General features: G+C 39.3%; 2 protein-coding genes across 2 annotated transcripts; both read left to right on the top strand.

Annotated features, from left to right (window-relative positions):
• The first annotated feature begins 151 nt into the window (after positions 1-151).
• Positions 152-1,376, top strand: fabp4b (fatty acid binding protein 4b). Its single transcript, XM_083678385.1, has 4 exons — positions 152-264; positions 489-664; positions 743-844; positions 1,257-1,376. The coding sequence occupies exons 1-4, from the start codon at positions 192-194 to the stop codon at positions 1,308-1,310; spliced, it is 405 nt and encodes a 134-aa protein (XP_083534511.1). The 5' UTR covers positions 152-191; the 3' UTR covers positions 1,311-1,376.
• Positions 1,377-4,811: 3,435 nt separating this feature from the next.
• On the top strand, positions 4,812-8,063 carry fam8a1b (family with sequence similarity 8 member A1b). The gene is made up of 5 exons (XM_083678198.1): positions 4,812-5,281; positions 5,467-5,587; positions 5,777-5,900; positions 6,076-6,215; positions 6,341-8,063. The coding sequence occupies exons 1-5, from the start codon at positions 4,840-4,842 to the stop codon at positions 6,483-6,485; spliced, it is 972 nt and encodes a 323-aa protein (XP_083534324.1). The 5' UTR covers positions 4,812-4,839; the 3' UTR covers positions 6,486-8,063.
• Positions 8,064-12,340: the final 4,277 nt, after the last annotated feature.

Here is a 12,340-nt window from a genome sequence, read left to right as displayed (position 1 = left end):
CAACCCAAATCTGATATTACTCCGCCCTAATCCTTTGTTTCCATGGAAGCATCAACTACAGGGTTTGATTGGTTTGCAGGAGTAAGGCACGTGCTACTGAGTCTTCAAATACGACGTTTTGCCTCAGACTTATCCTCTACGTTGACGAAGTTGTGTTTTACCTCGTGGCATTTGTAAGATACACCAACAACATGGTTGAGCAATTCCTTGGAACCTGGAAGATGACCGCCAGTGAGAATTTTGATGACTACATGAAAGCAATAGGTAACGTAAACATTTTTCAAGGCAGATTTTTAATAATGTCTATGATGCTTGCAGAGCTAGCCAACTTGAGGTCACAGGTGGAACAACGCTTTTAACTATGACCACGCTGCTGCTTAATTAGAGGCTGCTTTTAGCTAGCCTTTAATTAACCATTCTAGTCACAGCCAAGTAAGTTAGCCTAAATCAGTGGAAAGTTTTCCTAACTCGATTTCCCTGTATCACAGGTGTGGGCTTTGCCACCAGGCAGATGGGAAATATGGCGAAGCCAAACTTGCTTTTCAGTGTGGACGACCAAGGTGTCATTTCAATGAAATCACAGAGCACATTCAAAACTACAGAGACCAAGTTCAAATTGGACGAGGAATTTGACGAGACTACTGCAGATGACAGAAAAACCAAGGTGGGTGCATTTTCAGTGACATTTAACTGGATAACAATAGTTGGCGTGCCCCTTTCTGACATTAAACTTCATTTTCAGACCGTGGTTACCCTTGAGAACGGCAAACTTGTGCAAAAGCAGACGTGGGACGGCAAGACCACGACACTGGAGAGAGAGATTCAAGATGGAAAATTAATTGCGGTAGGTTTATTATTAGCATTTTCCACCTCAGCCAGAAGAGTGCGTGATAAATGCCGCCCTCGGGAGTGGTGTGACATTTTCATGTTACATTTTTGTTTTACATCATGCATTCTCATCTTGATGGCTGATGTGCGGATGACGAGGCGGGCTCAGTCTGCGCGCGAGTTTTTCGACTCGACTTCTGATCTTGGAATTGGCACTATTGCTACGATGTAAATGTATGTTTGCTACATTTTACCAACCAGAGCCAAATATTTAAAGACATTGCTGATAAGTTGTCCAAGGCCATTAAGCTAGGCTACAGACACTTTGCAAGTATTTAAAACATTTGCTCCTTTACGCATGATTACATTTCTCATCGTTTGTTTACCCTATTGGACAGATCCTTACTTGTACATTCTTTTCTTTCCAGAAATGCACAATGGAAGATGTTGTGGCAGTGCGAACATATGAGAAAGAGGCATGATTACCAGTCTGAATTGAGGACCTCTATCAGCAAATTGTTCTTGCAGTTTGTTTTCTTTTGAATACTAAGCATGCATTAAGACACAATTGGTAACAGCTTCATATGATTGTCAATAAAAAGTCAAATTCTTTGTGAATATACATTCTTTTCATTGCAAGGTGATGGTCATGTATGGTGCAAAGACTCATTCAGTTGACTTTCCATGTGGACTAAAAGCCTAATGAGGTTATCCTGAGGTCTCTGATTTGTTAAACCATTACTATACATTATCATTTGTTTCTGAAGTTGTTGCTGGCTTTATCATTCCAGATTTGGTAGATTTAAGAATGCATTTGTCCATACTCCTTTCCAATTCTTTCTATAACCACTGAATGGCAGAGATGGGTATTGAACTGTGACTCTGGGCTGCCAGCTGTAAGATGACATTAGGCTTAGTATTGTTATGCCACAATGGTGTTCATTTTTGATGGATGACTGGCATTAACTCCTGCCTTGCCATTAAGTCCCACAGTGCTTTCTGTACCTTTAGCCTGTCAATATTTGTTAGTACATCAAACTGAAAGGGAGATCCTGCTTGGCTGTTCAAGTTCAATCTAAGATGACAAATTGTTCCCTATAGTCTAGGTGGACTATTGCATTGAACCCCAGTGGCTTGCTAAATGCCAAGATTATGTTACACCAGCATCCATCCCTTTGACTTTACCAAGGGTGCCACATCACTATAAAAATGATCTAATTTACACTAAGTTGGATAAGTAAATATTAAACTAATAGTATTGCAATGGGGAAACTTACTGAACTCAATCCTTTAATTGTGGGGAAAGAAATTGAATAAACCTGCCTGTTCTGCAAGTAAGTCACTCTTGTCAGAGGGCACTGCTGATAACCACTGAAAAATAACAGTTTTCTATATGTATTCTATACAGTTTTCTATATGTATTCTATATAGTTTTCTATATGTATTCTATACAGTTTTCTATATGTATTCCTCTTACTGTGCATGTTGGAGTTCATTTTCCTGTCTCCTTAGAATTTAGCCTACATTTCAAGGCATCAGATGCTGAGACCCTGTGTAACAACATATAACCTTCAATATCAGGAATTACAACAATATTATAAGTGACCGGACAGATATACTTGAATGGGTTATCTTCTGATCTTGGATATCACATAGATAAGACAATTCAATACAACTGTAATTGAACAACGAGTCTCAAAAGGGCAGTTTACAACTGTGACGAGATGTGTGATGTCCAATAAGAATGGAAACTGACCACCAGCCCTACTCCACCCTCTCTCCATACCCTTGCAATTCTCATTCAACATGTGATCCCTAAATCCTTGTTCTGAATGGAACTCTGAATTTAAAAGTCTTAATACCTCTGGATTAGTATTACTTTAGTAGCCAAATGGGCAAGACAAAAGTGAATAATGAGCATGTTTAGTATATCTCAACCTTGTGGTAAAGTAGTTTAAAAACCGTAATGACTTGTATTTTGTCAAAAATATTGAGATCAGTGTTTTTTTTTTTTCATATTCTCATGACTATAAAATGATCACTTATAAGTTGCTGCTTAACAGGCAAGACTTATAAACACGCTTGATAGCTTAGTTTAGTCAAAAATATTTGATGTCCTGTAGTCGGATGTCTTGACTGCTCAGTTACATACATTCAAATAGAATCCGTGTTTTAGTGCAATGCTTTGTTCATGCAGTATATTTGTGAAACTAACCAAATATTCATAACAGATCAAAAGCTCAACCGTGCACTCTTTTTAAAACACGGATTTACAGCTCAAGTAATAATGTGCTATGCTGACAGGACGTACTACGAGTGTGGAATGTGATTTCCTAGAATCTAAGTGACGGGGAATGCATTGTGTGGGGTGGGCTCTGACCTCTCCTCATTTGTAGCAGGCCTCTTGTCTGGGATGCACGGGCTTCCAGTCCAAGCAAGTGAACATAATTTGTTTAATTAGGGTACTTTGGGGCAGTAGGTTGGGGCCTAAATTCTCCAAAAGATTTTCAGGTCTTAGTGAATGATTATGACCATGGGTGGTGCTCCTGCAACAATCTGTCCTGATTAATGGAAAGCTGACTGGGTTTCCTGATCCACATAGAGGAGAGCCAAGTTATATGACCAGGAAAACTACACACATTCAGTGAATAAATGAAAAATACAACAGAATTATTTTGAGAAACCTTTATTTATTCAGAGACACCTGGTTGTACAGTACGCTATACTTCAAAGAGATAAGTATAACTATAATATAGTAATATAAACCAAAACATTAAGGAGGCCGATAAGTCAGAACTGAATCACTATTATTTACAGAAAATGTCATGGAATGCATTTCTGCATGCTTATATTTGTGTTGGTGGCTCACTCATGGTATGTATTATTTAGAGAGTGAGGTTTCTGTTAGAGCCCTGAGGCTGTCTGTTGAATAGCCAATTGTTTTTAAGATTAAGCTTAGTTTGGGAAGTTATTTGAGAATGTCCTTGTGCCTCAGATTTTACTAGACAAGACCAGCGAGTAAGTCTTGTGAACAGATTTATTTTCTTTTTGGGCATCAAAGCTTTGAATGGCAAGTTCTTAGAAATTGCCTTTATGAAGGAATTATAAGAGTTTGCAGTTTAACCCATGACATTGCTTGAAGAATGGTTAAGAGGTTCAGACATGACTGAACCTCACAGTTCCTATAAGGTACAGGCAAGACAGCATAAAGCACTTAGACAATGCACACAGCAGGATACTTGCAGCACATTGATATGTCATCGACATATAAAAATCGATGTATAAAACAAGTTCACCGGCACCCTCGAGGCTGGTGTGAGTCAATGACACAAATTTGAGGTATGAACAGAAATACCAATCCAATGCCAGAGCGACATAGTTTATCACTCGAGTGGGTTTAATCATTAGTCGCCCACAATAAGAACATTATAGCCAGAGATTTTCTATATTTGAAAGAAGCTTTGTTATAGCTAAAATGCACCTTTTCACAACAATAACAGTAGCAATGCTGCTCCCCTGTGGTGGATTGCTGGAAGTGTAACGCTAAATTGGATTCTTTGGACGACACAACTCTGACGCCACCCCATTGAAGTTGTTTAAAACGGTTATGGTTAGGTTGAAAGTTCGGGTAAGGTTGAGGGTTTAGGGTATGGTCGTCCCAAGGATCCCATTTAGCATCTACCCTGCTAGAAGCATAGATATTGCTCGAGCGTTTGAAAAAAATAATGAGGATTTTGGACTATACCAACATGTGACGGGGATGTGATGATGAAAGCAACTCATTTGTGCAATGTTGCTGTGAATTCTTCATAACTTTTATTCAGTAACCGAGGTGGTTACTCATGTAGATATAAGTAACTATTGCAATCTACTGGAAAGTTTTTGTAGTGTACCTATGCTCGAATCTTTTATGCACACAAATGGAAAGATCCAAGGTAAATACCGGTTGTGACGTAGGCGTTCAACATGGGCGATTCGGGAAACACAAACAAACCTTTCGATAAGGAAAATATGTCTGCTATTACTAAATTAAAACCAGGTACAGGTGAAAATATGCGGGCATCCACGCATATAGAAACTTCGGAAGGCAAAAAAGATACTGATGACAAACTGACCACCTCGGAATACTGTGAAAAGTTGCAGGGTTGGATGTGGCAGTACTACACTGGCTATGTGAACTGGCAAAGCTGGTTGGCTGTGTCTGCTCTGCCTGCTCCTCCGTATGAACCGCAGTCAACAAACGCAACATTGACAGCACCATTTTGGCCTACGGATTTCCCTAATTTTGATGCTCAGAACTGGTACAATAATCCATTTGGTTTACCCTTACCGCCTTATCCAACTGCCATCCCCACACCTGGTAGTCAGACCCAAACTGCAGGGAGTGGACCTGTGTCTGCTTCAGTGCCTGCGCAGCAACAACCCCTACAGAACGGAAATGCACAACGACCAGGTATCTGAGATGGTCATAGTCATGCTAATGTCGACTTGTTTAATTGTCTATAGTCTAGGTACAAGAGAAGAGTCAATGTAAGGCCTCTATCATTGCTAAAATGGTGCTCTCTTGTTTAATAGCCTAATGTATAGTATCTGGCCAAGTTAGTTGTCTCATTAATTGTGTTTTGTATGTTTCCTAAGGTCGAGAATACAGTATTCCCTCTCCTCTTCAAAGATTCCTTGCTGAACTGGTGGATTTCTTCATTCTGTTCTTTATCAAGGCGACAATTATACTCAGTATCATGCACCTGAGCGGAATGAAGTGAGTTAACTTAAAGGGTGTCTGTATGGCAATGTATCAATAGGTTGTTGCTCTCTTTTACCAAACTTATGGTGTTCTTGTGTATCAAATACGCTATGCTACTCTTAGACTTGTTTGACCATGCATGCATAGCCAATTAGCCAAGCCTACAACTTCTAGAGGAGTCATTTCTTTTTTTCTTTTTTTTAGGGACATCTCCAAGTTTGCCATGCATTTCATTGTTGAAGAAATAGATGAGGACACATCTATGGAGGAACTACAGAAAATGATGCTAGTTGCCCTTGTCTACAGGATACTGGTGTGTTTCTATGAGGTAAGAACACTTTTCTTTTTTTTTACATAATTCAAAATGCATGTTTTTCCATATGTTACATGATTACAATTGTTTGCTAGATCAGTGCTCGTGTGAACACATCATTTACAGTGTTTGTTCTTAAAAATGTGTCTTGGTTGAGAACTGATATTTCTTATTGCCTGTATCCCTACAGATCGTATGTATTTGGGGAGCAGGGGGAGCCACTCCAGGGAAGTGTCTCATGGGCCTCATAGTTGTTACATGTGACTCTTCAGTCCTAGTTCAACCCAATCGGGTCCTTGTGGTACCAGCGACTAATGTCTCTCTCTCTGCGTAAGTAGGAAAGGGAATCATGGCCATCATCCCCACGCACATGTTGTGAAATGTTACAGTAGATTACAACCCAACAGGGACTTTCTGTTTATTGACACCTCTGATGTAAACTCTTTTATGTTCAGGTCAACTGTCCGAGCCTTGAACAAGAACTTCTCCATCGCCTTCTTCTTCCCAGCGTTCATCACACTGCTCTTTTTCCAGCACAACAGGACTGTGTATGACATGGTGGCTGGCACTATTGTTGTCAAGCGCACAGGAGCCAGATGACCATTCTGATAGAGTTATGGCCAAGACCTGGGACTGGGTACTATTCTATTTAAACACAGACATGTTGCTCCCTATCCTGCTTGGGCAGCCTAGTGATAGTAGGCTTTGGGGAATGGAGCCAACAGAACTGGAAACCACTCCACAATAATGACAAAGTGGAGCGCTCCATACACAGCACTTGTAAACCATTGATTCCTAGAAACATTGCTTGTTTCTTGATTGCTGTTCTCTGATTTAGTTTAAGTGCCAAATCGCTGTGTTAATCAGATGGGGGCATACAACTCTTTTGTCCAATGGCATGCAAATGAGCTCCTAAATCTATTCAGGAAACATTTTCTTTTTGCATTTGATTACCTGTCTGAAATTATATATTATACATTTCAGTATGTTGGTCAATTCAAGATCAGTCTTCAATGATATTTTTTATGATGACCATTAAGTATTTGACCTCACCACATATTTAACTTTGTTTTGTTTTAGAGCCTATTTTATGGCATTTCTTATGATATTGCTTAATAATCTATTAACAGCACACCGTGGCTGATTCACCAAGTGACAGTGTTTAGATATTCAAGTGTATTGTCTACATGTTCAAGTTATATCATGTTCCCCTTATTGTATCATATGTAAATGTAGGAAGCACAAATGTGTTGCATAGCAGTTAGGTTTTGAATTACAGATATGATTAATTGACACTCATATTTTTACGGTGTAGCGACACACCTCAGCGGAAGGACTAACATGGCTGACTGTCCTAAGGGCCTAAGAATGAGTCTGCTATTATTGATCTCTTTTTCAAAGCTACTGTATTTTGCCACAGTCTTATTACACAATCTACTATCGTATTGATATTGTAACATATAACTGTTTTTTGGGGGAATACAAAGTATTTTAGGGCTTAAAGTAATCAGATACCGGTTTAGAAAAGTTTTTTCTGACATGGAGATGTTATTGTGCCCATATTAACAAATAAGCCTGTCAGATACTGGTGATGAAAAACGTGTGAGTGCTTCTATCAGAAATATCATATTTGCTTTGCAGTATTATAATTGCATCGATCATAGTGAATATGCGATATTGGGTGCCAATGTACTGTATCTAGGACACCACTGGATATTTAATCCAAATACAGTGTCACTTTTTGATAATTGGATGTAAAGGTTAGTTTCAATGATAATTGATAGGCTCATTTGCCCTTCTAGTATGGTACCTTTCTTGGTTGTAATTTGAAAATACTTTTCATGACACAATGTAAGGAGGAATATACAATATTGCTTTATATTTGTTAACATAACGGTATAAGGAAATGGGCATAACATTTATGTAATCAGAAATACCCTTGAATCGGCTGCTCTAATGCCATGGAATAATGGTATTACTGTATTTCCTGTATATTTTGATAAACTTATTTGTAAGTGGTATATTTGTTGAAATTATGTAACCGCACACATGACTCAGCCTAATGGTTTTCACTGAATTACTAAATTTGAAATTAAACCTTTGGTTCACCTACAAATTGTATGTAGTTTGAATGCTAGAGTATTAATTGCCATCTTGTGAAAGATGTGTCTCTGTATGGAGCTGGTATAATAAAAGTGTTGAAGGAAACAAATGGCATCAAGTCTTGTCTCTTATTTGAATGCAGATATGGCAAAACTAACTCTTTTTAGAGTCTTTCACTGTCTAGAACTTGAGTTGTGTTGTGTGGAGGAAATTAGTTATTCCTCTTTCCATTGTAGGCAACGAGCTCCCCCTAGTGTATGCTCATTGCACCAACATGTTTTGTCAGATGTGATACCTTGGATATTATACCAGATGGATGGTTTAACGTTCAGTTATAAATCCTTTTTGAGTGTGAAGGTGTTTACCTGTGGCGGATGATTAAATTGTTGGTTTTCACATACCATTGCTGGAATTAAGTTCAACATTGACTGTGATTATGTCTTGTTGTAAGCACCTATTATTAATTAAAACTCAAACACATTCAACATCCAACCTAGTCATTTTCTTGGCATGTGTGTGATGTTTACCCATCCAAAAATCTCCAGTTGATGAAGTTTAATCAACCCAACACCATGCCATACAATACATGACATATTGCTCCTGTGTGTGCTGGCATACACTGCCTCATTCTTATTGGAGAGCATTGTGCCTAGTCCAGATTGTTGGCATGGGTAAATGTGGTGATTGTGTTAGGCTCCTTAAGTGGCAGTCTTTGCTGACAGGCCCAGATGGTGCTCTCTGATTATAGCCACTCCACACAGACTACCCCCCTAAAATACCTCTGCCTTTTACCACTCTGTCACTGGAGGCATGATGAGATCCTAGTCATGGAGGGCTCCTCTCATCTCCATCACCATCAACCAGGTATCTCAAAGGAACTGATACTTATGAAGCTGACTGTATTTGCATGCCTAACAAAATGGTAGGCTGTTCGTAGTAATGCACATTTGAGCTACTTACTGTACTGTACCTCTGGTCCTCGTGAGAATGGTCCTTGTGAATGGTGGATATGTTACACCTATTTAGATAGAGCAGTGAAGGCGGACCTCTGTTGGTCAAGAGCCACTTGCCTTTTCAGATGTACCCTCAATGTATATGTCCTTTTCATGTGTGAAACTCTCAAGCATTCTCTTGCAGTGGGCACAATTTAAGGCAATGATTTTTTCCCTAAATGTGATGAAATCTTAAAGCAATCCATTGCCTGGGATCTGTATGTCATATTACTATTGATTGGATTTAGGAAAATGTATCATCCCTCTATGTGTAAATCACCTTTGCCAATGATGTGAACTCTGTATTCAATATTCACTGTATTCATGAACTGTAATGAAAAGAGACTATGGATCCTGTTGGTCTGAGGTTCAGACATCGATCTTTCTTACGATTAAATGGTCCTCCAGAAGCTGATGAAATGAGGCACGCTTCAGAATACTGCCTTAGTGCATAATATGTTAATATGTATTGTAACGTATTTGAATAGATTGATATTTAGTATTTCAATGGAGGCAATTCACAGCAGGTAGTTACTCAATATACCCTTTGTGGACGTCAGGCATCTCCTCTCCTCTCTCTGTGACTTGATTCTAATAAGTAAGTAAGTCAAGTATCTGTCTAACACATGCTGTGCCTTATCTAGCCAGTGAAGCGTGCAGCCTGCCCCTGCCCCCTCCACCCTGTAGCCACCTCTGTGTGGGAGTCAGCTGTAGGCGTCCTGGAGAGCTCACAGCTTTCTCAGACAGTCATGTGTCTGTTTCTGGCTGCAGCCACATGGAGGAAGGCTGAGGCCCTGACTGAAATTCTGGGGAAAAAATAGGCCATGGCAAGTTAGGGTTAGGGTTAAAGTTAGGTTTTTCTGGGTTTGTAAAGCATTTATCATTAGTTAATAGTTTATTTTATAATTATAACACATGTATTAAAGGTGGGGATCATCAATTTGGTACTGGGGGTACAAAAGGTGTATGGCTATAATCCTCTGTACACTATCTACCACTGTATGTGTACACAGGATTAGAGCAAGCCACCTTTCGTATCCCCAGTACCAAAATAATGAGCACACACTTTTAATAAATGGGTTAACATTTTCTATAACTGATTCAAAGAATATTAACTAATTGGAAATGCATCACAAACTCCAAAAAGGATTAACGTGTTACCCATTTCTCGACTTGTTAGAAGAGCTAAAAACACAGCGAACAGTTAGTGAGCAGGCATGTTTATTGGACATTCTATGGTTTCTCCTAACATACAAAAACAAGGACAGATGGTATTTGTTTATCACACAGGAGAGGAGTCATCACATGTTGTCAGTTCATGATTTCTGTAAATTGATAGTATATGTGATTAAAAGTGGAAGAAATCTCAATATATTGTAGTTCCCTAAGTATGTGTCTCAGGCCCATTGTTATCCTTCACAAGTGAAGTCAGTAATTACTTCTCTGCTAGGGCTCTGCATGAGTGATGAGGGTTGTTGATGAAGAGGAGGCCTGTTCACTGTGTGTGAAGGGATCCTGCTCTCCCTTAATAGGCACCCAGGGATGAGGGAAGGCTCGCACAGACACCCAGTCCTAATTGATCTGAAGAGAATAATGAGTGTGGGACAGAGCTCTAGACACACCTGGTTGCTGTTCGGGAGATATGGAGATATTCTTATTTATTATCCAGTTAAACTAGATATAGACATCTTGTCAGCCGCACACCATTTTGATTTAGTATGGTAATAAATTATGAATAAACACATTTTCCAATTTGTGTGCCCTGTACCAGAGTTCTTTTTCCCCTCATAAATTCTCTGTCAGATGTGCAGTAAATGGAAAGTCTCTCTATTGGGTTCTAGAGTTGGAAATCTATATGACCAAAGAAAGACTGATGACTAGAGGCACAAATGCACTACTGGGGGGATGGTCCATATCCCCATGTATATCATAGTCTTTCGTTATTGGCCTTAAAATAAGAAGAGTGTTAATTATGTAGCCATCTCTAATAGGCTGCTTCTAATGGCACACTGGTGTTCATGGTTCCTGGAATCTAGACATAACTCTCTGTCTACTTCTGTGTTAAAGTTAATTTGGTCAGTATTTGAGGTTGGTCTATTTGTGACAGCAGCTGCAATGTGGTGCTTTTATGATCTATGAGAAGCTTTAAAATCATTCTCATCAGTGGCTGCTGTTGAATCAGAACGACAACCTCACAATGGAATCCAATAAGATCACATCACTCATGGATGCCTTTTCCATTTGGTAATAAAAAAAAGTCCACTCTTATCATCTGTTCTGTTTTGATGGTAATAGGAGGATGCAGAGTAATAGAGAGAGAGAGAGAGAAAGAGAGAAAGAGAGAGAGAGAGAGAGAGAGAGAGAGAGAGAGAGAGAGAGACACTGAGTATATGAGTAGTACTACTAATGGTGCTGTCTGAAGAGGTGCTTGCCTGTGTTGACATAGTCACAGCAAGCTAACTCATGAGGTTGTTCCAGTGTTCCATTTTACCTCTGATTGGAACAAGAGGCAAAAAAGATCTGCCCAGCAACAGTTCTTTTGTTTCCCAAACAACTTACCACCACAACATTCTGAAAGCTTCTTTGGACCAATCTGTGATCATACTTTCCCCACCATGCATGAGAAAGAGAAAGAGAGAACGCTGAGCAGATCGAATTTAATCATCTTCCCATGTGGAAAAAATACTGTTTTTCTGATGAGTGATGAGAGTAGATATTCCCATACAGTCTGTTGTCATTGATACAGTATGCTCTTGGTCTGTTTCACTCTTCACTCAAAATATATTGCAACTTTCATACATATGTACATGTCAGGAGAGGCTGGTGGAGGTAGAAATCGGAGGACAGATTAATTGTAATGCATGGCTCTTTCCATTCCATGCATTATAATGAGCCTATCCTTCCTATTTCTACTTCCACCACCTCCCCTGGTACATGTTAAGATGATTTATCTGCCACTAGAAAGCTATGTGTGCAGTGAAACATAGTAGCCTTGTTGAATTTGTGTTGTGCTGTATGCTGCCCTCTGCTGTGTATGCATGGTACTGACATTAGAGACCCATGTGCAGAGTGAAGGCAGTGTCAGTCTAGTTCAAAGGTCAAAAGGATGTTGTGTGATTGTGACTGTAGTGCTGAAGAATACAGCTTAAATTGGATAAGTGTTCCCAGGGAACAACAAATACTTGATCCTTTGGACTGAAAACATTGTATAAAGGGATTAGTCTTTTAAGTTCAATGGGTGTACAGAAAACATGCTGGGGCTATTGGTAAATATTGGTAATCTAATAGTTAGATAAGAACAATTTGTAAGATCTATTCTTCTCTGTTTTGTAGTGACAAACTACCCCACAGACACTGTTC

The sequence above is a fragment of the Argentina silus genome (assembly GCF_951799395.1).
Source record: "Argentina silus genome assembly, chromosome: 10".
In the NCBI taxonomy this organism is placed as follows: domain Eukaryota; kingdom Metazoa; phylum Chordata; class Actinopteri; order Argentiniformes; family Argentinidae; genus Argentina; species Argentina silus.
Note: the sequence above shows the minus strand (reverse complement) of the source record. Positions and strands in the feature narration are given on the sequence as shown.